At 42.8% G+C, this 26,752-nt stretch overlaps 1 protein-coding gene across 1 annotated transcript in view; it reads left to right on the plus strand.

Moving 5' to 3' along the window:
* Nucleotides 1-26,752, plus strand: part of TMEM163 (transmembrane protein 163) — a 295,491-nt gene that overhangs the window by 259,900 nt on the left and 8,839 nt on the right. The window contains exon 6 of the mRNA XM_006834587.1: nt 19,142-19,253. Within this exon, the coding sequence (XP_006834650.1) occupies nt 19,142-19,253 (112 nt within the window). The remainder of the gene's footprint in view (nt 1-19,141; nt 19,254-26,752) is intronic.

Raw genomic sequence — 26,752 nt, forward strand, 5'->3', positions numbered from 1 at the left:
AGAAAGCCTCATCTTTCTCCCGCGGAGCAGCTGGTAGTTTCGAACTGCTGACCTTAAGGTTCGCAGCCCGATTTGTAACCACTACGCTACCAGCAAAAATTCTTGCCACTGAACTAATAAATAATAACCATATAAATGAAAAAAAAGGTTGAAGTTGTCAGAGACTTCATTTTTCTTGGATCAACAATCAACACTATTTGAAGCAGCAGTCCAGAAATCAAATGACAAGTTGCATTGGGTAAATAAATCTGTTGCACAAGACCTCTTTTAAAGTGTTGAAGAGCAAATATGTCAGTTTGAGGACTAAGGTGCGCCTGGCCCAAGCCATGGTATTTTCAATGACCTCATACATGTGAAAGTTAGATAGCGAATAAGGAAGAGCTTAGAATAATTGATGCATTTGAGTTATGAAATTGGAGAATATTAAAATTATGATGGCCTGCCAAAAGAACAAACCAATCTGTATTGGAAGAAGATAGAATACCCTTGGAAGCCAGGATGGCCAAGCTTTGTCTTCCATACTTCAGACATATTATCAGGAAGGAGCATTCCCTGAAGAAGGATATCAAGTTTGGTAAAGTGAAGGGTTGGAGAAAAAGAGGAAGACCCCCAGCGAGATAGATTGGTACAGTGACAGCAGAAATGGGCTCAAACATAGCAACAATGGTGAGGTTGGCACAGGACCTGGTAGTGTTTCATTCTGTTGTACATAGGGTTGCTGTGAGTTGATACCGAAGTGAGGCACTTAATAGAATATCATCATCTCTATATCTATTTTCCTAGCTTTTGTATTTTAACTTGGTTTTTGACATACCATTAATTGAAGGTCTAATTTTGGCCATGTTAAGTAAACCTCTTCTGGATATATTTGAACACTATAGATATTCTTCCAGTTTCATCCTCTGAGGTTTCAACATTTGCTCTGGCTTGGATTAAGCATGTTGTAGGCTGTCGTCTTGAGATCCCTGAGGATTTCTTTTACTTCTCTAGTTGGTTCCATCTCATTTTCTATGTTTTTGTCTTTCTTAGTTTACTTTGTTGTCTGGTAGCTTCCTGAAAACATGCTCAGGGAAAGCAAAAAAATTTTTTGAGACTTTACATATTTGATTATGTTAGTAAAATCCTCACACCTGTTGAAATGAGTTTTCCTCAGGATTGTGAAGGGAAAATCTGTTGTCTTCTAATTGCTTTTGAGAAATATAGTGCCCTTTTTAACAAAATCAAAACAAACAAAAACCCAAAATGCAACTTTCTCTCTCTCTATCTCTCTTTCTCTGGATGCTTGTAAGATCTTCTGCTTGTCCTCAGTACTCTGAAAGCTTACCATTTGTGAGAGGTGGTGAGGTCCCCCCACCTCTCCTCTGTGTGCTGGTCATTCCGACCCTTTCACTCTGGAATATATGTCCATCAGTTCTGGGAGAGGTTCCTGAATTGTTTTACCATTTTCCCTTCCACTTTTGTTTTCTGTATCTCTTTTGGGGCTTACTGTTACTAAAATGTTAATCCTCCTGGACTGATACTCTAATTTTCTCACTGTTTTATGTCTTTTTGTTCTACTTCCTGAGAGAGTTCCTCAAACTTATCTTCCGATGCTCATATTAAATGGTTATTATGTTATTTCAGTTGTAATTTTTAAACATTCTTTTTTTCTTGTCTGGTCCTCATAATATGCTTCTCTTGTCTGGCAGTGCTCGCTCTTTTGTGTCAGTGATGACTTTGACGCTGTCTTCTCCCTACACGTCTATTTCTGCCACGTAACAGGTTTCTGCTGTTTTGGCTTCCCAGAAGTCTGGTGACTATCAGCTGACAAAATTTAAGAAGAAGCTTCAATTGTGTGTAGGTAGGCTCGTCAAACCTTAGTTCTACGGCAAGATTCTTAGCCTGGCATTTGTGCCCATGTGTGCAATATAGGGAACCCATGACTGGAATTGGAAAAAGAATATATCTTTATTTTCATTTAACCTCTATCTGAAATTTAGCAATTTCTTCAATCACATTATCAGGCAGCAAATTACATTATTATTACTCATATTTGCAGTACTTCTGATTTTGTCACCAATAAAAACCAGAGTTTGGTTTTAGCAGATATCTCCCAATATTACTTATGCTCATCCCAACTTCAAAATGATCATACTTTGATCTGTGGTTAGAGTTTGCCATTTAATGCATTAATTTAGAAGCACTTACATTTCAATAACAGAGTTTTAAATTTTTATTAACTATGTATTTTTTCACCATACTTATTTAAGGAGCTCTGGTAGCATAGTGGTTACGAATCGGGCTGCGATCCGCAAGGTCAGCAGTTCGAAACTACTAGCTGTTTCTGCTCCCATAAAGATTTACAGCCTCGGAAACCCTGAATAGGGTCACTATGAGTCAGAACAGACTCCACGGCACATAACAACAACAACATATATTAACTCAGGGAGCTTCGTGGCTCTGCAGGATAAGCACTGGACTGCTAATTCCAAGATTGACGGTTCGAACCCACCAGGCCCGCCATGGAAGAAAAAGCCTTGGAAGCGACACAGGGTCACTATGAGTCAGAACTGACTAGACAGCACTTAATAGCAACAATAGCAACAACATATAGTAACATAATTGATTATACCTTGTTTGTCTCTACAAGCCAAACCAAACCCAGCCCACACTGTTGTTGATACTCACAGCAATCCTCCGTAAGGTTCTGTGTTGTTGTGAAGTGCCATCAAGTCAGTTTTGACCCATAGCTAGCTTATATGGGGTTTCCGAAGAACAGCTGGTGAGTTTGAACCACCAACCTTGTGGTTGGTTAGCAGTCCAGTGTTTATCCTATAGCACCACACCAGGATTCCATATAGGGTGTCAGAGACTGTAAATAAATTTGTATAGGAGCGGCGAGCCTCATCTTTCTCCATCGAAACAGCTGGTAGGTTTGAACTACAGACCTTGAGGTTGGCAGCCTGCTGCTTATTCCACAGCACAACCAGGGCTCCTTTAGTCTCTACAAACTTAACCAACTGCCATCAAGTTGATTCCGACTCTTAGCAACCCTATAAAGGGTTTCTGAGAGTATAAATTGGGAGCAGACAGCCTTATCTGTCTATTCTGGTGAGCTTAAACCACAGGTGCTTTGGTTAGCAGACCAATACCTGACCCATAATGCCACCAGGGCTCCTTAGTCTAATCAAGGGGGCTTCAAAAGAGTAATGGAAAATGAAATTAAAATATAATAGATTTTTCCAGGAACTTTTTTTTCCCCCCAGGAACTTTTTGAAGCCCCTCTTGTATTTTCTTTTATACAGTTAAAGTCATTTTCTGAGGTCCTGGTGTGGAGCTATAGGATAAGCATTAGATCACAAGGTCAGTTTGAACTGCAATGTCGGTGGTTCAGATCCACCAGCCGCTTCTCGAAAACCCTAGACAGGGTACCTATGAGGCGGAACTGACTCAACAAAGTCATTTTGTAAGCTCTTTCTTGGGGCAAGCTTAAGATTGTTCAATCAATCTCCCAGAGTGGGTTGTTGTTTTTAAGAGCCATTGAGTTGATTCTGACTCATAGCAACCCTGCATAGGGTTTCCGAGGAACAGCTGGTGTGGTTGAACCATCGACCTTGTGGTTAACAGTCCAGTGCTTATTCTATAGCACCGTGCCAGTACATCTCCCAGAGCAAGTTGTTGTTGTTGTTAAGTGCCGTTGAGTCGGTTCCGACCCATAGCGACCCTGTACAGGGTTTCCGAGGGTGTAAATCCTTACGGGAGTAGAAAGCCTCATCTTTCTCCCGCGGAGCGGCTGGTAGTTTCGAACCACTGACCTTAAGGTTCACAGCCCGATTCGTAACCATTACGCTACCAGAGCAAGTAGATGAACACAATTACCGTATTTTTCACATGTAAGCACCCATGCAAATAATGCACAGAAAGCATAGGAGACTAATGTGCAAGGGGATTGCATAGTTTGGAAAAAACATATATGCATGCAAATTCAGTAATTTCTCTATTTTCAATACCATAAGCATTGGACTGTTAACCACAAGATTGGCAGTTCAAACCCACCAGCTGTTCCTGGGAAACCCTGTACAGGGTCACTATGAGTTGGAACTGACTTGACAGCACTTAACAACAACCACCACCACCACTCGCAGCTAAGCCGGGTGTGCCGGGTACAGAGACCTATCCTTTATTTCATTCTCGGCTGTGAAAACATCTTCAGCTTTGGACCCTGCTGGCAACAGCAGTCTAAGGACTGGGTGGGGGAAGAGGGAATTTAAACTTCTTCAAGGCATTGTCAGGCATTCTCCTGTTTTCAGCTTCATCTCCTGCACCACATCTAGGGTTGCCAGATGGCAGCAATTCCTGAGTCTTGGGGAGACCTGACATCTCGACTTCTCTACTCAGCCTCGGAATCCCAGCAATCTCTGCTCCACTAAGGCAGCTACCACTGTTTTGGCTCCTTCTCCACCACTAACAGCTTTGTGGCTGACACCCTTCTCTTATTTTCTTTGTCTTTGTGGGTTCACACCCCAGAAACAGTCCCCATGCTTCCAATTAGTGGGCTTACAAAAGCTGAATGTATGCTCTCATTCCATATTCCTAACTAGAGTCCAATCTGATTTTTGAGGCATCTTCACATATATGAATGGACTTTTGTAGCATTGTGAATGACTTGTTCTTTTATTGCCTTTTTTGGCAAAAGCTTAAATTCTTAAATTTGGGACATCACTTAACAGTATAGGAAGAGTGCTACATTTTTTAGGTAATGAAGGGCATTGGATTTTAAGTCATTCAGTGGAAGGTCTGAGTATATTCAACATCACTGACTAGCTGTGAGGCTTGGCCCTAGAGGGGATGCTTAGCTTCTCTATTTAGGGTCTTAATTTCTGCCTAGCAGAGGTCTTGCAATGATTGTTTAAAATAAAATAAGACTGTTTATGAAGCATTTGGAAAACAGGCTTGCTTCTAATGCCTGGTCTTATATTATGATTAAGGTTTGTGCTCAGCTACTCTCAGAGAGGTTGGCAGTACAAATGACCTAGAGGTGCCTTCAGAGCAAGGACTGGCAATCAACTGCCATAAGATTCTAGACTATCAAGACCTTGTGGAAGAGTTTTGCTCTGTCACGCCTGAGGTTGTCATGAGTCAGAACCGGCTTGATGGCAGTACGTTTGGGTTAGTTGGTTTTGCACAGTTATTACTGTTATTCATACTAACACAGAAAGCCAAAGGAGGCAGCCAGGGCCCTCCTGGCCTGCAAAGCAGATCTGTTGAGGATGACAGTCCCTCTGTGTTTGAGAGGTTAGCTGTTGTGAAGCGCTGTCTAGTTGGTCCTGCCTTATAACGACCCTACATAGATAGAGTTTTTGAGTAGAGATGCTGGGTTTGAACCACTGACCTTGTGGTTAGCAGTCTAGTGCTTATCATACAGTGCCACATAGCAGAAAGAATGTTATATTTGGGTCTGGCTTTAGGGAATCCTCGCCTCTTGGTCATGGGACCGCTGGGTTTCTTGAGGCTGCCTCCAAAGAAGCTGTCCAGTCAGGGTGGCTCATCTCAGATCCTTTGACAGCATTCAGAGATTCCAGAGCTTGATCCCAGTGAGCCTTGCACTTGGCTTGAGACTCTTGCACTCCTTATCTTGGATCAGAAATCAGAAATCTGACTGATAATTTGAGTAATGGAAGCCAGGTTGACCTTCAGTGCTAGCTAAGAACTTCATTGTATCTTCCTTGTCTCTCCCTGGCTATGGCTCCAACCTCCTCAGTGAACCTGCTGACCACAGCATTCTGGTACCTCTGGAGCCAGATACCTGCTCCCTTCACAAGACTTTACAGGGTCCCAACTGCCAGGCCTGCTGACCCATGCAGGGGCTGCTGGGGACCAGGCTCAGCCTGTGATCCCAATTTTCACTGGTCAAGGAGGCTTCAGGCTGCTTACCTGATTGTCTAAACACCAACTCATGACTCTCCCAACATGGAAATGGTCTGATACTAATTTAAAAATCAGAAAGTCATTTAATGTGAATCCATGGCAATTTGTCAATATAATTTAATAACCAGGGGGAAATTGAGGGCTTGTGCTTGGCGTAATTTCCTTCACATCTGCCAGTTTTCCTCATCTGCCAGGAGGAAGATGAAAAGATCTGAGGCAGAGAATGACTGTTTTAATTTCACCTGGGACCATAAATCGATATATACTTATTATTCAGCCATCACTAGCATGCCCTTGGTAATAGTAGAACCCATGTAGTGTTAGGATGACTTGAAATTCGTCCTCATTAGGAAGGCAAAGGATGCCTTTTTGCAGGAACAGGCAAGCGAGCCACCATATTTCCCCATTTGCAGTCACATGTCTCATGACAAAGGAAAGTGCTGGTCTTTGAGGGAAGAAATAGGTTGGATTTTCAGAAATGGCCTTTGTTTGCTATTATTGGCACAGTTCATTGCAGCCCAGAATGGCAGCTGCTGGTGTCATGTGTAATAAGGAATAACTTTAAATGCAGGAGAAAGTGATATCTGGCACTGTGGGGAAAAAACACAAAAAACATTTTATTTCTACAAAAGGTTTTCCTGTGTAGTCCACAAAAATAAAAAAACCTGCAGATGAGGCTGTATGTGAAAGGGGGTGATGTCAGGAGGGGCAGAGACACTCAGGGTCATAGTGCTAGAGAATGCTGCTGCTGACCAGCTAGAAAGAGGACAGTTCCCTTTCCATGGCAACAGAATCAGTCGGAAGAGGAATTTGACTTGCAGGTACTGGCCACCTCTGTATTGGTATTGGGTGGGATGATGGTGGGTAAGGGTGGGACTCACCACTGAGTTGGAAAGTTGTATTGAGATCCCGAGAGCTGACGTCTTGGTCAGATCTAAGAACCCCTCTTCTCTGAGGCTGCTCCTAGATCCTAATGAAGGAAGTAAGTAAGTGTTCTAGCAGCATCTCCATGTGTGCTCAGTTCACTCTTATGGTTTGGCCTGAAGGTACCGTCTCAGTGAAGGCATATGGTCTCTAAGTCAAAACCAAACCAAACCAAACCAACCAGCAGCTGTCTTCTTGTTGATCCTGAATCATGGTGACCGTATGTGTGTCAGAGGAGAACTGTGCTCCACAGGGTTTTCTCTCTTTTTTCTTTTTCTCTCTCTCCATCACCCCTTTCTGTGTACTTTGTTGTTGTTGAGAATTATTGTTGTTTAGTGCTGCCGATTCATTTCCAACTCATAGCAACCCTGTATAGGGTTTCTGAGGAGTGTGAATGGGCTTGAACCAACAAACTGATGGTTAGCAGTCCACTGCTCATCCTACAATGCCACACCAGGCCTCCACTGTTGAGAATGTACACAGCAGAACACTCACTCAACACTTTCCACACGTATAATTCAAGGGCATTGATGACATTTATCTGGTGGTGCAACCATTTTCTCCCTCTTTTTCTAAGTGGTCTTAGGATTTCCAATAGCTGGTTTTTCACAGGTGGATAACCAGAGGCATTTCTGGGTAAACATGCACTACCAACCTTTTGGTTAGCAGCTAGGTGCATTAACCATTTGCATCACCCAGAGAGTCCTCAGTAAGGGGAGAGCCACAGTGACCTTGTATAACGTTTCCAAGGAGTTACTGGTGAGCTTGAACTGCTGACATTGTGGTTCAAACACACTTTGCAGTCCAGTGCATTAACCCACAGTGCCACATCAGTATGCCACACCAGGACTACAATAATAGTTGTTGTTGTTAGGTGCCATCAAGTCGGTACTGATTCATAGTGACCTTATGCACAACAGAATGAAACACTGCCCAATTCTGGGCCAACCTCACTACTGTTGCCACACTTGAGTCCATTGATGCTGCCACTTGGCCAATCCATCTCGTTGGGGGTCGTCTTCTTTTTCTCCGATCCTCCACTTACCTAACATGATAGCCTTCTCCAGCAACTGGTCCCTCCTGACAATATGTCCGAAGTATGAGAGATGACGTTTGGCTATCTTGGCCTCCAAGGAGCACTCTGGCTGCACTTCTTCCAAAATGAATCTAGGAGATGTTAATACACCATTTTCTAAACAAGACAGAACAACCAGAAAGAGATTCAACAAGACCCAGAGGAACTAAAAAACATTGTGATCAATTAAATTGACCTCACACATTTTATACAGAGCACTCAACAGCACAATAACACCCTGCTTAAAAGCTACTGGGTAGTAGAACAAGTAAAAAAATGAAATTAAAAAAATTTCTTGAAGCAAATGAGAATGAAAACACAACATACTAAAACCTTTGGGACACAGTAAAAGCAGTACTCAGAGGGCAATTTACAGCAATAAATGCTCACATCCCAAAAGAAGGAACCAAAATCAACACATCTCCAACAATTAGAAAAAGACCAGCAAAGTAAGCCTGCAGTCACCAGAAGAAAAGAAATAATAAAGATCAGAACAGAAATAAATGAATTAGAAAACTGAAGAACATTATAGAGAATCAACAATTCAGGAAGTTGGTTCTTTGAAAAGATTAACAAAATTGGCAAATCTACAAAAGAAAAGAGGGGGAACAAGCAAATAACGTGTATAAGAAAGGATATGGGTGACATCACAACAGAATCAGCAGAAATAAAAGGGATAATAACAGAATACTATGAAGAGTTGTACTCCAATAAATTTGAAAATTTAGAAGAAAAGGAAAAAATTTTAAAAAAAAAATAACCAACCAAAATAATGCAGAGTGAAGCAGAAAACCTGAACAAACCTATAACAAAACAAGAAATTGATCAGGTCATTAAAAATCTCAAAAAGAGTCCAGGCCCAGATAACTTTTTGAGTGAATTTTACAAATCATTCAGAAAAGAGCTGACACCAATTTTACTCAAACTATTACAGAACTAAGAAAAGGATGGGAAACTCCCAAATATATTTTATGAATCACACATAAGCCTCATACCAAAACCAGGCAAGGACATCATCACTCACAAAAGAAAAGTAAAGACCAATATTCCTCATGAACATAGACGTAAACGTTCTCAACAAAATCCTGCCCAATAGAATTCAACAACATATGAAAAGATAATACATCAAGTGGAATTCATACCAGGGATACCAGGATGGTTCAATATTAGAAAAACAATCAGTGTAATCCACATATTAATAAAACAAAGGAACCACATGATCAAATTGATGCAGAAAAGACATCTGATAAAATTCAACACCCATTCTTGATTAAAAAAAACAAACAAACCTCAAGAATTGAAAGGAAATTCTTCAACATAATTAAGAACATATATACAACAGCCAACATTACTCTCAGTGGAGAGAAATTGAAACATTATCTTTGCTAGCAGGAAACAGACAAGGATGCCCTTTATCACCACTCCTATTCAATATTGTGGAGTCCTGGTGTGGCATTGTGGGCTAATGCATCAGACTGCAAAGTCGTCTTTAACTGCAAAGTTGGTGGTTCAAACTCACTAGCCACTCCTTGGAAACCCTATACAGGGTCGCTATAGGTCGAAATTGACTTGACGGCACTTAACAACAACAATAACATTCAATATTGTGTTGGAAGTCTTAGCCAGAGCTATAAGGCAAGAAAAGCAATTAAAGTCATCCAAACTGGCAAAGAAGAAGCCAGGCACTATTTGCAGATGACATGATCCTATACATAAAAAATCCTAAAGACTCAGCAAGAAAATTATTGGAGCTCATGACAGTCAGTGAAATTGCAGGGCACAAGATCAATATACAAAAATCAGTGGGGTTCCTCTATACTGATAAAGATAGCTATGAAAAAGAAGCTAGGTAGACAATAGCCACCCAGAAGATGAAATACTTACGAATAAATCTAATCAGAGAAACAAAAGACCTATACAAAAAACCATACAAAACACTACTAAAAGAAACCAAAAGAGATTTACAAAAATGGAAGGTTACACCATGCTTATGGATAGGAAGACTTAACATTTTGAAAACGTCAGTACTCCCTAAAGCAATCTAGATATAAAGCAATACCAATCCAGAGTCCAACATCATTCCTTAAAGAAATGGAAAAAATGATCATGAACTTTATGTGGAAAGAAAAAGAGATCTCAGATCATCAAAGCACTGCGTAAGAAGAACAAAATTGAATTCCTTTTACTCCCTGATCTACTATACAGCCACAGTGGTCAGAACAGCCTGGTGCAGGTACAATGAAAGATACTTAGATCAATGGAACAGAATTGAGAATGCAGAAGTAAATCCATCCACATAGAGTCAACTGATCTTTGACAAAGGGCCAAAACACATTAAATGGGGAAAAGATAGTCTCTTCAACAAGTGGTGATGGTCTTGGGACTTAGGACCATAGTCTCAGGGGACACCATGGCCAATTGGTATAACATAGTCCACAAAGATAATGTTCTACATCCCTCTGGGTGAGTAGCATCTGGGATCTTGAAGTCTCATGAGCGGTCACCTAAGGTGCAGCTATTAGTCCCTCCATGTGTGGAAGAGAGCAGAATGGTAAGAATTGAAAAGACTTGGAATAAGTTAGTCCAATGGGCTAATGGAACATGAGAACATTAGTCTTCATGACTCTGAGACCAGAAGAACTACCAACTGTCCTGAAAGGGAAAACACTAGAGAAGGGGTGGAAACCTTTTTTCTGCCAAGGGCTATTGAGATATTATATCATTCATATTGTTGTTGCCAGGTGCCATCGAGTCGGAACCGACTCATAGCAACCCCATGTACAGCAGAACGATACAATGTCCGATCCTGGGCCAACCTCACTACGGCTGCCACACTTGAGTCCATCAATGATGCCACCTGGCCAATCCATCTCATTGGGGGTCTTCCTCTTTTTCTCTGACCCTCCACCTTACCCAGCATGACATCCTTCTCCAGTGACCGTTTCCTCCGGACAATATGTCCAAAGTATGAGAGACGAAGCTTAGCCATCTTGGCCTCCAAGGAGCACTCTGGCTGCACTTCTTCCAAAACAGATCTATTGGTTCTTTTGGCAGTCCATGGCACTTATCATTCATGGGTGATATAAAATATCAGCTTAAAAATTAGCCTGCTATATTTGGTGAAACCTACCACTCTTCTGTCAGTTTGTCACACTGTGGTGGCTTGTGAGTTGCTGTGATGCTAGAAGCTATGCCCCCAGTATTTTAAATACCAGCAGTGTCACCCATGGTGGACAGGTCTCAGCTGAGCTTCCAGATGGAGACAGACTAGAAAGAAGGAGAGACAGACTATTCCCAAATATTTAGTCACGGAAAACCTTATGAATAGCAGTGGGGCACTGTTAAATAGAACCAGAATATTGAATATTTAAACATGATGAAGAGCATCAGAATATTGTCAAATATTATACCAGGAGATGAGCCTCTCAGGTTGGAAGTCACTCAAAATAAATCTGGGGAAGAGCTGCCTCCTCAAAATAGAATTGACCCTGATGACATGAATGGAGTAAAGCCTTCGGGATGATGGGGCACAACTCAAAATGAGGAGAAACAGCTGTAAACATCCATGGTAATCAGAACATGAAATGTAACTAAATAGAAATTTAGAAAAATTGGAAGTTGTCAAAACTGAATTAGAATGCATAAACATCGATATCCTAGGTATTAGTGAGCTGAAACGGACTAGTATTGGCCATTTTGAATCTTACAATCACATGGTTTACTAAACTGGGAATGACAAATTGAGGAGAAACAGTGTTTCATTTATCACCAAAACAACATATCAAGATCTGTTTGAAGTACAACGCTGTCTGCTATAGGACAATATCCATATGCCTACAAGGAAAACAAGTTAATAACACTATTATTCACACTGACACACCAACCACTAAAGGCAGTTATTATGAAATTCTACCAACTTCTTCAGTCTGAAATTGATCAAACATGCAATCGAGATGTGTTGATAATTGCTGGCGATTGGAATGCAGAAGTTGAAAACAAAAAGGAAATATTAGTAGTTGGAAAATATGGCCTTACTAAGAGAAATGATGCCAGAGATCACATGATAGAATTTTGAAAGGCCAAAGACCTGTTCATTGCAAATACCTTCTTTAAACAACATAAAAGATGGCTATACACAAGGACCTCACCAGATATGGACTACATTTGTGGAAAGAGACATGGAAAAGCCCCATATCATCAGACAAACAAGGCCAGGGGCAGATTGTGGAATAGACCATCTATTTCTCATCTGCTAGTTCAGACTGAAACTGAAGAAAATTAAAACAAGTTCATGAGAGCCAAAACATGACTGTGAACATATCCCACCTGAATTTAGAGACTATCCGAAGAACAGATTTAATGCATTAAGACACTAAAGACCTAAGACTAGAAGATAAGTTTTGGCTGAAAGCAGAGAATACCAGAAAGATGTTTACCTGTGCTTTATTGACTGTGCAAAGACTTTTGATTGTGTGGATCATGATAAACTACGAACAACATTGCAGAGAATGAATATTCCAGAACACTTAATTGTTCTCATGAGGAACCTGTACAAAGACCAAGAGTCAGTTGTTCAAACAGAACAAGGGAACACCAAATGGTTTAAAATTAAGAAAGGTGTGCACCAGCATTGTATTCTTTCATCATACTTATTCAATCTGTATGCTGAGCAAATAATCCAAGAATCTGGATTATAGAAAGGAGAACATGGCATTGGGATTGGAGAATACTCATTAACAACCTGCACGTGATTCAACCTTGTTTGCTGAAAGTGAAGAGGACTTAAAATACTTACTGATGAGTATCAAAGACCACAGCCTTAGGTATGGGTTGTACCTCATTATAAAAAAAACAAAAATCCTCACCACTGGACCAATAAACAACATCCATGTAAATGGAGAAAGGATTGAAGTTATAAAAAAAAAAAATATTTTGCTCATATCAACCATCAGCATGCTTGGAAGCAGCAGCCAAGAAATCAAATGTTGTATTGCATTAGAAAATTTCAAAAGACAGCTTGAGAAGAAACAGTCAAATATTGTGGTGAAATGTATAAAGACCTGGAGTTAGAAAACCAAAAGGGAAGAACATGTTCAGCATTCCTCAAGCTGAGGGAAGTGAAGGAAAAAACTCAAGCCTCAACTTGCAATACTAAAGAATTCTTTGGGCAGAGTATTGAATGATGCAGAAAGCATCAAAAGAAGATGGAAGGGGCCAGTAGCCTCCCCCCGCCCCTTGCTTCATGCACGCAGCCCACAGAACAACTGTTTTTGGGGACACCAAGGAGCTCTGGTAGCGTAATGGTTACGAATCGGGCTGTGAACCTTAAGGTCAGCAGTTCGAAACTACCAGCTGCTCTGCGGGAGAAAGATGAGGCTTTCTACTCCCGTAAGGATTTACACCCTCGAAAACCCTGTACAGGGTCGCTATGGGTCGGAACTGACTCGAAGGCACTTAACAACAACAACAGCAGCTAGAGAATGCACCTGAGTTTTAGAGATCTGCACTTTGCGAATCCGGATGTTGTAGTGTCAGATTGTTGAGGGAGAAGCTGGGAACACAGACACCTGATTCTATCTCCCTGTTCTCTTTGAGGGAGTCACTTCCCTCTGGAAGTCTCTGTTTCTTCTAAGTCTTCTTCCAGTTCTAATGATCTTTATGATATAATGCTTTATGATATTGAAACCTTCTTTGTCTTATTTGAGAGTCCTTGAGTGGTTCAAATGGTTAATGTGCTAACAGTGGAAGGTTCAGTTCCACCCAGTGGAACCTCAGAAGAATGGCCTGGTGCTCTACCTGTAAAACATCAGTCACTGAAAATCCTGTGGAGCACAGTTCTGTTCTGTGCTCCACATATGGGGTTGTTATGAGTCAGGGTCAGCCTGATCACAGCTGGTTTCATATTTATTCAGAAGATATGCTTCTCTCTGGTGGTGGGTCAGATCTGGAGGGTTGGTGGTAGTGGTTCTTGGGGGTGGAGGGACTTGGGGTATATATGTAACTCAGTTACTTGTTCTTACAGTTAAAGAAAGAATGCATTTTTGCATAGAGCATAGGGCTCTCGGAGATGGGCATGGGAAGAGCTGTGCAGCCTAACTTTGCACATCCCACACTCCTGCTGGCAGGAGGACAGGAATATGTTCAGACCCACTTCGTTTCTGTGGGTATATTGGAAGGTGATATGGCCACAAGGAACTGTTCAACCAAGGACCCATCAGACTTTCCAGGAGTTCAGCCTTGCTCTACTTCCCTCCAAAAGTTCATGGAAATAACTGATGCTAAAGCAGAAGGTCCCTGTGGTAGCTCTTCTTCCTACACTAGGGTTCATTCCAGTGTTCAGTAATCATTAGAAAACCAACTATCTAGACTTTATTACTTCAGTCTTTCCCTCTCCTATCTTCACATTCCAAGAATGCCTTTACCGAGTTAGGTTTTTCTTGGGTCAAGATGACCAATAACTACAAGAATAAACATTTCTGCATGTTCCATGCAACTGTTAGGAAAATGCCCCTTTGTGTGTGTGTGTGATTTTGACGTCTTTCTATGCAGTGTAGTAGTTTATATCACAAATGCTTCTGAATAATATGGGGATGGACAGTGAGGTGGATAAGGAGGGATCGCACCCTTCAGGGAGCTCCCAGTGCGGCTAAAGGAGACAAATAAGGACCCACGTGCAAAGTTATTTACAGGACCCTTGAGAACAAGGGCTAGTGGGGGTGACGGAGAAGTGGTCACTTCTCAGGAGGGAGGATTGTCAGGAAACACTTAACTGCTTTGAGATAAGTGTATAAAGAGTATTTGTCTATCCAGCCAGGAAAATACATCAGTAGGAAGTAAGTTCAAGAGACCTGAGTCATGAATCCACCCATCTGAAGCCATGTTTCATCACTGGTCTGTCTACCCTTCTGTACATTTTAATACATGTAAGCGGCTGTTGTCTGCCTCACATTCGTATACTGTATATCATGTATATTGTGGCAACATAGGATGTACGTAATGGCACTGTCCATACAATGTGCTATGTAAATAATAATTCTCATCTCATGATCCCTAAGATCAATTGTTTCTTTCTTAAAAAAAAAAAAAAAAACTTTATTGAGATATAATGCACATATAATAAAATTCATCATGTTTAAATATACAATTTGATGGGTTTTGACAGAAGTATGTAGTAATAGGAACCCTGATAGCATAGTGGTTGTGCTTTGAGCTGCTAACCCCAAGGTCAGCAGTTTGAATCTACCAGACACTCTGTGGATAAAGATAAGGCTTTCTGCTTCCATAAGGATTTCACAGCCTCAGAAACCCTATACAGGGTCACTATGAGTTGGAACTGACTTGATGGCATACCACCACCACGACCATCACCATACAGCCATAGATAGGACCATTACCACAATGAAATATAGAATATTTTTATCATTTCCCTGATTCTTATTAGTCATTAAGAACTGGACTGCTAACTACAAGGTCGGTGGTTCAAACTCACCAGCGCCTCCTCAGAAATCCTATACAGAACTGACTAGATGGAACTTGACAACAGCTTCCTAATCCCTGTTCTGTTTTCTGTCACTATAGTTCTCTTGTTCTAGAATGTTCTGTGAGTGGCTATTTAGTCTCTTGTGTCTGCTCTCTTACTTAGCATAGTGTTTTTGAAATGTAGCCATTCTCTTGCTAAATATATCAGTATTCTTTTTCGTTGATAAGTAGTATTTCATTGTATGGCTATACCACAGTCTGTTTACCTAATTCCCAGTTGGTGGACATATGGGTTGTTTGTCGTTTGTGACTGTTATGAAAATTAATAAGAGCATTGACGTACTGATGTTTGTGTGGATATATGCTTTTATTTTCCTTGAGTAAATACCAAGATACAGAATTGTTGTGTTGTGGTTGTTGTTGTTAGTTGCAGTTGAGTTTATTCCAACTCACTGCTACCCCATGTGTTACAGAGTACAACTGTGACATAGGATTGTCTTAGCTGTGATGCTCATGCTAATGGGAGTTTTCTGAGTTTTTGTGTGGCCCTGTAGGATCAGCACTGAACTGTTTGAACCCCAAGGTTGGTGGTTCAAACCCACCAGCTGCTCTTCAGAAACCCTGTACAAGGTCACTATGAATGGGAACTGACTTGATGGAGTCTACTTACTTAGGAGTATGCTTCCCCAGTCAGTGATGGAGAGTCCATGTTTGAGCAGTGCTCTACCTCCTCATCAGCCACACCCTGAATAAGCACCCAGGAGATGCAAGCTTTCTCAAGGTCTCCCAGCTCCCTGGGACTCTCTCTACCTCTGATACTTTAGGAGTGAAGGCTTTGCAAAGAGTGAGACAGAAAAGCTTCCGGAGTGGAGCAAGCGAAGTGAGAGTTCAACCCCCTTAAATGGACTTTAATTGGTTGATTTTCACTTTCTCCAAGCCAATCAGCATCTGAGACTATGGTGACATGTGGCTCCTTAATCACACTCAGGAGTCCTGGTGTAGTGCTGTAGACTAAACACTGGACTGTGAACCGTGAGGTCAGTGGTTCAAATCCACCAGCTGCTCCTCAGAAATCCTATACAAGGTTGCTATGAGTCCTAACTGACTCAATGGCACTTAACAACAACAGTCACACTCATGAGTCCTGGTATGGTGCTCTAGGTTAAGCACTAGACCAAAAGGTTGGTTGAACCACAAGATCGGCTGTTGAAGCTCACCAACCACTCCTTGGAAACCCTATACAGAGTCACTATGAGTCAAAATCAACTCGACGGCACTTAACAACAACAGCAACAAATCACACTCAAGTAATTTTCTCTGGGTGCCATCACCCTGCATTTGGGCTGTGAATCCCTTAACAAAGGGAGGTTTTTGCCCATGTGGCCCTCCTTGTGTAACCTCACATGTGGCAGGGACCTGGGGTCTGTCCAGAGGGTGGACTTGGCACAGTCCTTACTGACAGTTTGAGGACATGAAACTTCAGTATGGTGATTATTTGAAACTGCATTTTAATTTGAAATCATTTCATGTACAGAAGAGCTGCAAAACTAGCACAGAGAGTTCCCAAATACCCTTCACCCAGCTTCTCCTGATGTTAACATTTCACATCACCACAGTACATTTCTCAAATCTATGACATTAACATGGATGCCTCACTTTCCACGGTCAGACCCAGTTGCTATATATATCTCCTTAGTCTCCAGTCTGTGGCAGTTTTGTGGTCATTCCTTGTCTCTCATGACCTGGGTGTGTGCAGGGAGCAGTGGCCAGGTGTTTTATAAACTCTCTCAATTTGGGTTTTTCTGCTGTGTTTTTTTCAAGAGTGAGCTGAGTGTATGGATTTAGCGACAGGATGCTGCAGAGATTGGTGCCCTTCTTGTCACGTCATTTTGAAATATTGATTTGAGTTAGCTGGGCTCATGAAAAATGTATTTATTGTTGTAACCACAGGGATATTTTTATAAAAATGATAAATATCTGCTGAAGCATTGCACATACATTACATAGATCTTCCTTTTTGTGTCTCTTCTCTGACGATGTCACCCAGTGAGGTCCACAACCCTTGTGCCCCTAGTGACACCACTGTGTCTTCCCCTCCTTTCATGATATTTTCCTCTGTGCCTAATCTGCTTTAAACAAACAAACAAACAAACAACAATAACTCAAAGGTGGTTAGTTTAAGACACACCCTACAGTGATATGTCTCATTAATACAACAAAAAAAGTACTATTGTCAAATAGGTATGGTGGAGGTGGTTGTGTGCCACCCAGTTGCTTCTGACTCATAGCTATCCTATATACTGTATAGGGTTTCGGAGGCTGCACATCTTTGTTTTTTTCCCCTTTAACTTTTTATTGTGAATTGAGTGAAGGTTTACAGACAGGATCCTCAGTTTTAAAGTCAACAAGGCATGCATTTGTTTCATCTCCATGACTGCAGTTCCTTCTGTGCAACACCAGTCATCCAGCTTCCTCCCTGTGCTTCCCACCCACCTTCCCATCCTGTCTCAACTTTGTCTTTAGGTAAATGCTGCCCTTTTGATTTTGAATGATTGACGGTTTGTTCCTCACTGGTGTGGTCGTACCCACCATATACCTATCTACTGCTTAGCTGAAAATTGGACTACAAGGTGGGTTCCTTTCCAGACCTGAAGAGTGGTTGAGAGTCAGGTTTTTCCAGTCTCTTTCTGACCAGTAAACCCGGTCTTTATTTTTATTATTATTAATTTTGAGTTCTGTTCCACATTTTCTCCCACTCCACTATATCTGGGATCTTCTACTGTGATCCCTTTCCGATCTGAAGCTGTAAATCTTTATGGGAGCAGAAAGCCTGCTCTTTCCGCTCTCAGTGTAACTGGTAGATTTGAACTACTGACCTTGCGGTTAGCAGCCCAGCTTGTAATCCATTACACTACTAGGGCTTATTTGGGGTTTAGAGTTTACAATTTATGTTTTGGGGGGCATTTAATCAAGTTTGTCTTCCTAGTTTTCCATCAGTAGGTTTTGGAATTTGAATGATAAAATGCTATGGATCCTAAATGGAGAGACTGTCTTATGGGAGTAGTACATGAGAGCTCCAAATTTCCTCAAAATCAGAGTCCTGGACCTAAATGTGTGCAGATAGTGGGGCTGACTTTTAAGTTAGATACACTCACCCACTTGCTTGCAAAGGTAAGCTATCAACTTATAGAAAGGGCTAAGACAACAGACTATATTTTTAGATATTTTCCCCCATCTTGAAAGCAATATTTGAGCTCCCAATTGCTTTGTGGGAATTTAAGGGAAAAAATATGACTGGAAGTAGTTCATGTCATAATTGATCACATGGCAAATGCATTTGGTCGCTGTTGGAGAGTTCATGGGCCAGTGGTGTAATTCTGTGTTCCAAAATTCTCAGTCTATTTTGTGAATTACCTGCAGAAACTGTATAGAAGACACCTTGCTCTTAGCATTCTGACCAACACTATTATTAATTGAAATCGCCAATCATTTTAGAAAAAGTGGGAAGTTGAGTCTCTTACAGGAAAAGAAATACATAATGGGTTTCTACATAAAAATAAATCTGGATGATCTGTTTCTTATCATATTTTTTAATGGCACAATTAATTTGGGTATGAACCGTTGCATTACACCCCCACCTGGTGGCAGAATGGCCAAGTGATTCTATAAAACAAGCTGGTCTTTAAGGAAAATAGTTTGCAGGTGATCTTCTCCAAAGGGAGGGGGATTGTTGAAATGTCTAACTTTCTATTGCAGGATGATTTCCTGTTCAGTGTCTCCATTTTAAGTGGGATCCTTTGCAGCATCCTGGCCGTGTTGAAGTTTATGCTGGGGAAGGTTCTGACCAGCAGAGCTCTCATCACAGATGGTGAGTAAGACCAGCTGGGGGCTGGGCTAGTAGTGAAGGGAGGTGCTATTTGGGTCACCTTGATTAGTTTGTCTCACAGGTGGGCTAAATGTTTTGAATTCCAGATTTTCATCTCTCACCTCCCCCAAGCTATTCACTGAGTCTCAGGGTTCCCACATCAGGCTTTTAAGTTTTGCTGTTAAGTGCAATTGCTGTTAAGTCAATTCTAACTCATAGCAATCCTGTATAGGCTTTCCAAAGGGCAGCTGGTGGGTTTGAACTGCTTTCTTTGTGGTTCGAAGTCCAGTGCTGTGCCTACAGCACTACACCAGGAGTCTGTATATGTTGTGGTGGTGGTGGTGGTGGTGTGCCATGGAGTCGATTCCAACTTGTAGTGACCCTGCATAGGGTTTCTGAGGCTGTAACTCTTTATGGGAGCAAAAAGCCTCATCTTTCTTCTGTGGACCAGGTGAGAGTTTTGAACTGTTGACCATGAGGTTAGCAGCCCGACTGGTAACTACTATGCTACCAGAGCTCCTTATATATGTTTTAGTCCCTGGGAATTTCACTATTCATGGACCACCTCTAACCTATTCTAATGATGAGGCTTAGGACTCCCGAGCCTCTTAATTACAAAGCATAAAGGGCTTTCCTGAGTCTGGGATTCTGTGTGAATTACTCCACATAAAAGGAAAATGTCTTTTCTAGGTCCTGTTAAAGTTTTCTTTGTGACTTCTCCATGCTCGTGTTCCTTTCAGCCAATAAGATGCTCACCTGGGAGATCAACCTGCAACTGGCAGAGTGCCTCTCTAGGAGTTCTTTGCTCTTATCAGCACAAAATACCCCTCGTGTCCCTTTGGATCAGGAGGAGCTTCCTGCCTGGGCCTTTGGGACGAGTGAGAACAGGGTGTGTGAAAGTAGGAAAAGCCACAAACCAGGCCACAAACCAGCATGGGCATTTAAACTGAGTAAAATACTGCCTGGTCATTTACTTCTTTCTCGAGCATGTGCACTTAACAGGAGGTGTGGTATGAAGTGGTGAGTCCTGTGCCTTGGGTGAGTAGATGGGATTGTTGTTGTTAGGTGCTGTAGAGTCGGTTCTGACCACAGCACAACAGAAGAAAACACTGCCTTGTCCTGCCCTGTCCTCACAGTCATTGTTACCCTTGAGTTTATTGCTACTGCCACTGGGCCAATCCATCTCGCTGGGGGGCTCCCTCTATTTTACAAAGAATGGTGTCCTTTTCCAGGGTCTGGTCCCTCCTGATACTGTATCCGAAGTATGAGAAATGAAGTGTGGCCATCCTGGCTTCTAAGGAGCACTCTGCCTGTACTTCTTCCAAAACAGATTTGTTTATTCTTCTGGCGGTGCATGGCATATTTAATATTCTCTTTTAACAACATAACTCAAATGCATTGATTCTTTTACAGTCTTACTTATTCATTGTCCAAATTTCATGCGCATATGAGGTTATTGAAAATACCATGGCTTGGGTCAGGTGCATCTTATTCCTCAAACTGACATCTTTGCTCTTCAACACTTTAAAGAGATCTTGTGCAGTAGATTTGCCTAATGAAACATTGTTTGATTTTGTGACAGCTATTTCCCTAAGGGTTGGTCCAAGCTGCACAAAATAGCCAAAAAGAGTTTAACTTATTTTTTTGAGAAAAGAAACACTCCCCTCTCCCTAAACTGTCAAGTTCTCTCCTATGTAGCATGTAGGGTGCACATGAGTGGGGAGGCTGTTGTTTCGTTTGGAGGACGGGGAGGATGGCAGTATGGGAGCCCTCACTCACCCAAGTAATGGGGTTGGATTCTGTCTTTTGGTGCTGGTCTCCTGTTGCTCAGCGGGGCAGGAAGTGACAGCGATGTTTCCAGTCTGCGGCAGGGTTCAAGAATCCACAGAAGTGGGCAGAACTGTTGATAGAAACAGGGCAGAGGGTGGGTCTGTGGTCCCCTTGGTGGGTGGGTGGGCTGACTGTCCTTGCCCGGTACTCAGTTATCCCTGAGCCAGTCTCTGCTCTCCACTCTTGAGTCTGCAGCAATTTCTCTCAGGAAGATAGCTAACCTCTGCTAACCTGGGGTAGTGGAGTCCTGGTGTGGCGCTGTAGGATAAGCACTGGACTGCAAGGTCAGTGATTCCAGCTCACCAGCTGCTCTTCAGAAACCCTATACAGGGCCACTATGAGTCAGAACCAATTTGACAGCACTTAACAACAACCACCTGGGGTGGCACAGTAGACTAAGCACTGGACTGTGGTTCAAACCCACCAGCCACTCTTTGAAAACCCTTTACAGGGTCGCTATGATCGGAACCAACTCGATGGCACTTAACAACAACAACCTGGGAACTAAAACAAAAAGCAAGAAGAACAAATGGGGCTGTTTAGTTGATTCACACTCAAGGAACACCACGGGAATGAACCTTTCGTGGTACAGTTAACATAGTAGGCTACCAACACAAAGGTTGGAGGTTTGAGTCCACTCAGAGGCACCTCAGAAGAAACGAGCGGTGAAGCCCCATGGAGTATAAATCTACTTTGAATACCCCATGGAGTACAAATCTACTCTGACACACACAGCTAGGGTCACTTTGAGTTAGAGCCAACTCAACCCAACTTGTTAAAGCTCAAGAACCCCATCTCCTGTGTCTATGTGTATGTGGGTGGGGATCCTTTGAACAGGCTAGACATTATGCCCTCTGACATCCTGATGGCAGGATCAGGATATCCCAGATTCTAGTCAGCTGACCACTGCCAGGTCGACATCGTATAAGCTGCTCAGGCTATTTGGTTCAAATAGATTTCTGCATGTCACCCCCAGTGATTCTGAGTCTGGGGCTCTGAGGTGGGCTGTGGCAGTGATATTTATTTATTTATTTATTTGTTTATTTATTTTTGTTTCCTGTCCATTTTTTTTTTAATGTTTTATTGTGAATTATGTGATAGTTTACATGGAAGAACATTGGTTTTACATTCATTCTATCGTATATTGTATATCTCATTGCTATGGTTACAATCCCCTCCATGCAATCCTTCCCCCGTGCTCCCCAGGTCTTCAGCACACAGTCGCTCTCCCTCTCTGGATCTAAAGTCTCCAGCTGCTCCATTGCTCCACGTCATCATCTCTGGCCTGGCAGTGATATTTAAACCAATGCCTCAGTCCATGTGATGCGTGCACACTGATAACTGGACACTGATATACCTACCTGGGAGTACATACTTGAGGACCTAGACCCAGCAGCACACTAGTGAGAGCAGGTTCTGTGGTCTCCAGAGCGCCACACTCATTGCAACCAGCAGCTCCCAGAATCCTCCTCAAGTGGCCACTTCAGGCAGTCCCTGATGTTTGCTTCTGCTCTTGTATTCTTTCCGGGTGGGTATACCCACTCCTTGGGCTGAGGAGCTCCTCTCCCTGTTCTGAGGTGGAAGGTGGATTCACAACACCTTTCTAGCTTCAGGGACTTCACATTTTCATCCATGCCATTGACTGTACTCAAGAGTAAATAAGCCACCCTTCCCCCAGACAGGAGACCCCGGCCTCTCCCCACCATGGTCTGTGGGGTAAGACCCGTGTCTTCTTACAACCATGAACCCTCTCCCCTCACTTAATGGTATTGTTATTCCAGGTACAAAGTTTCTATTTGTGAGGTATTAGTGGTTCTGTGGTCAAATTCTGCCCTTTCATTTGGGAGACTTGATTTGCTACGTTGTTGTTAAGTGCTGTCAAGTTGGTCCCAACCGGTAGCTACTCTGTGTAGGGTTTTCTAGGAGCAAATGGTGAGCCTAAACTGCCAACCTTGAGGTTCAAACCAGCTTTGCAGTCCAGTGCATTCACCCACAGGACTCCTGATTCGCTATAGCAGAGCTGATACTAGTAAGAAAGACCTGGCAAGCTTCTAAACACTCAGCCAATGAAAGCTCTGTGTATCACAGTGGGTCTGGAGTCCTCATGAGCTGTGGGCTAACGTGACAGCAACAATCAAAACCGTTTCTACTGCTGTCACTTTTCTTCTAATGTCTGACTTTACTTGCACACACAAAAACATCTACACACAGAAGTAATAGTTCCGTGATATTGTTGAACCTGGGAGGAGTCACTGCAAAGAGAAGTAAGTGGATGATTTAAGTAAAAAATGTCCCACAAACTTGGGAAAACTGGAGGAGAGCTGGCACAGGCATTGGAAATCCTATAGCAGGAAGGTCAGGGCATGTGGGAGGGCCCAAGTGAGAAAGGGGCAAGCAGGGAGGGAATGCCCAGCAGTGGGCAGGGGCCAGATCTTGCAGGACATTGGGTGGAGGCTAGGGGTTAAATGTTTTGCTAGATACAATAGGCAACCATTGTATAGATGAGGTAGGATGGTTGATGTTTCTTAAAGAACCCTCTGGTTGTCAAGGGTGGAGGACAGATTGGGTGGGGGCCAGTGGCATAGGGCAAGTCCTCTAAAGAGCTGAGGGTGTGGAGGACAAAGGGAGTGGAAAGGAGTGGTGGGGTTTGAGGAAATGTCAGTGATAATATAAAGTAGCCAGCCACAGGACGAATTGACCTTGAGTGCTATGGGATTGAGAGCTGGGGGTGGGGGGTGGTGTGGGGGTGGGGGTGGTGTGTGTGTGTGTGTGTGTGTGTGTGTGTGTGTGTGTGTATCAGACAGCCAGAGAGTTTGAGTGAGAGAGATTGGTTGATTTTGAGACTGAGTATATGCGCTGTTCCATAGAGCAAGATTCAGGAGTCTTCCCATCCTGCCAGCCTATTATCTCCAGTTCCCCCTAACCCTGCCCAACCCTCCTGGTGTGCTCTGCACAGTGGGAGTATCAGCCAAATATGCGGCAGTAATTATAACCTGCTGTTAGTTGTGGTGTCTAGGTTGGGCTTCCTCATTCCATTGATTAGCAGAATTTGGAACAATCTGTAATTACCTCCTCTGTTCTTAACTCACTTTTGGAGCCTTCCTGGAATAATAGAACGGGGGATCCCAGATGACCCTGTCATCAGGGTTGGGGGCTCCCCAAGGGGGTGGTTCCAGAGTGTGTCCTAGGTGACTGCTTAGGTAAGACTGTACTTCTATTTGGGGCAGGTAGTGGCGGTGCTGGTCGTGATGGGGTGAGCCAGGCCTTTTCTCTCCAATAAAGAAGCAAATTCAGCAAACTGCTTCTCCTGCAGGCCTTCTCTGTTCACCAGGATATCCTCTGGGAGAGTGGACCCTCGGTGAGAGCAGTGGGAAAGGGGGTCAGCTGAGGGACATTCCATACCACCTCACCTTATGTGTGCAGCACAATGGATAGTCTCTGATTTGGTTTTCTTGGCACTGTAGGATAAGCTCTGGATTACTAACCACAAGGCCAGGGGTTCAAATCCACCAGCCACTCCATGAAAACCCTATATAGGGTTGCTATGAGTTGGAACAACTCCAGGGCACTTAACAAAAACAACAACAACAACCAACAACTTGGTTTTGTTAAGGGGTCTTGGTGGTGCTGTGAGATAAAATTTGAGCAGGTAACTGAAAGGTCAGAGGTTCAAACCTACCAGCCACTCTGAGTGAGAAAGATGAAACTTACAGTTTCTATATAGTGTCACCTATGAGTCAACTTTTGGTTTTGGAATATGGTTTTGTTGCATTGAGTATTTAATCATCTTATGTTCACTGCTATCAGGATTTGGCTAAAGCTTGTCTTACATTATTACTGAGATACAATTTTTATTTTTTAGTACAGCAAATTAATAGTATCAGTCAGACAAAGGAAAATTGTGAGGGCACATGGGGGCAGCATTCTGAACTACAGACAGTGTCCAGTCTGGAATGAAGTCTGGAGACCTCTGAAATGAGCTATCTGTTTTCTAAGTCAAACGTACTTGGACACTCATATATGGTACGTTTCTACATGACATTAATATGCTTAATTACATTATTTTTGTTGTAGACGTTACAGCCAGGGACCCTCTAATCTAGGTTTCCTCAGTCATTCTTTAGCACCATTTTGTGTCCTTAAATGATTAACAGCACTTATTCTTTAGTACATGAGAGAAAGATGAGGCTTTCTGCTCTGCACAGGATTTACAGTCTCGGAACCCTTATACAGGGTCGCAATGAGTCTGAGTCTGAAACGACTGGACTCCAGGCCACTTAACGATAATTCTTCAGTATACCCTGGTGCCTGGGGTGGAGTGGGGCGGAACCCTGGGGGTAAGTGATGGATGGAGAACATGGCGTGCTACTTTTGCTAGACAGGGTCTGCGCTTGGAATAACCGAGGCTGGGAAGTCTCTCTAATTCTCAAGGGCAGACACAGAGTTGTTCCCTCAATCATGGTATACTATTTACTCAGCCTACAAGGAGAGAAGTTGAAATGAATCAGGCTCTGTCATAATAAAAGGCACGATGAGCTAAGCAGGTAAAAGCCCCGCCTAGCAGGAGTCCTGGTGTGGTGCTGCAGGATGATGCACTGGACCTCAAGGTCAGATGGAACCCACAGGTCGGCAGTTCAAATCCACCTTCTCAGAAACCCTATACAGGGTCGCTATGCATTGTAATAGACTTAATGAAACTTAACCACAGCAACAAGCAGGTGAACACAGTGGACCATCATGGACCCCTCAGCTGTGTGCTATTTGGGGTGGAGGGTCTGCTGCCCTTAGCCCCTTGCGGGTGATTATCTTTCTTGCCATCTGGCATGCAGAGTGGGGTGACTTGGTAGAACTGAGTGGCCATCTAGTGGCCATCTAGGGTAACCTCACTCTCTGCATCCTTTCCAAGCTTTGCTACGGGGGCCCACTTGTGCCACAGCAAAGCTGGAAAAAGGGGAGTTGAGAATTTTCATCTGCCCTGGGTTGGTGGTTAACTACTCCTCAGAACGCCCTATCTTAAACCAGATACTAATTCTGTGAACAGTACTCCATTGGGACTTCAAGGGTTTTTTGAGTTTTGTGTGCAGCAGATTGCCAGCCCTTTCTTCTGAGTTACCTGTGGGTAGACTCAAACCTTCAATCTTTTGGTTAGCAGTAGAACATGTTAACTGATTTTGCATGACCCAGGGACTCCTTCCCATTCCTCTCACCACCCCACACTAAAACTCCCCTAACGTAGAGACTATGAGAGAGGTCCACTCCAGCCCAGGTGGCCCATCACAGTGCTTTTGCTGCCCTTCTGAGAAAAGATGTGGGCTGCGGAGACTCTTAATTTTAAGAGGACTGTCCTGATTCTACCTGTGAATAGAACAGGAAGTTTGAAGAGGGTAAACTCCAGCAATCGCAACAGGAGAAGGAAAGCATATTCTTGATATGTTAGAAGACAAGCAGGAGAGATGGCTTCAAGCCCTCAGAGTGGGCCCCACGCCATACTTCGTGAAACTCAAGAACAGGTAGTTACAATGCCTCAGCAGACAAAAGACTGGCAGGTATAAGGCCTTAGAATGTAGTGACCAAAGTCTGCAGTTGGCTCATGGTCCTTATAAATCACACATCGTTGTGGAGACCAGGAAAGTTTTGGCTACATGACCTATGTGGAAACAAAATGACTGCTG

This window comes from Chrysochloris asiatica, unplaced genomic scaffold, assembly GCF_000296735.1.
Source record: "Chrysochloris asiatica unplaced genomic scaffold, ChrAsi1.0 scaffold00012, whole genome shotgun sequence".
NCBI classification, from domain to species: Eukaryota; Metazoa; Chordata; class Mammalia; order Afrosoricida; family Chrysochloridae; genus Chrysochloris; species Chrysochloris asiatica.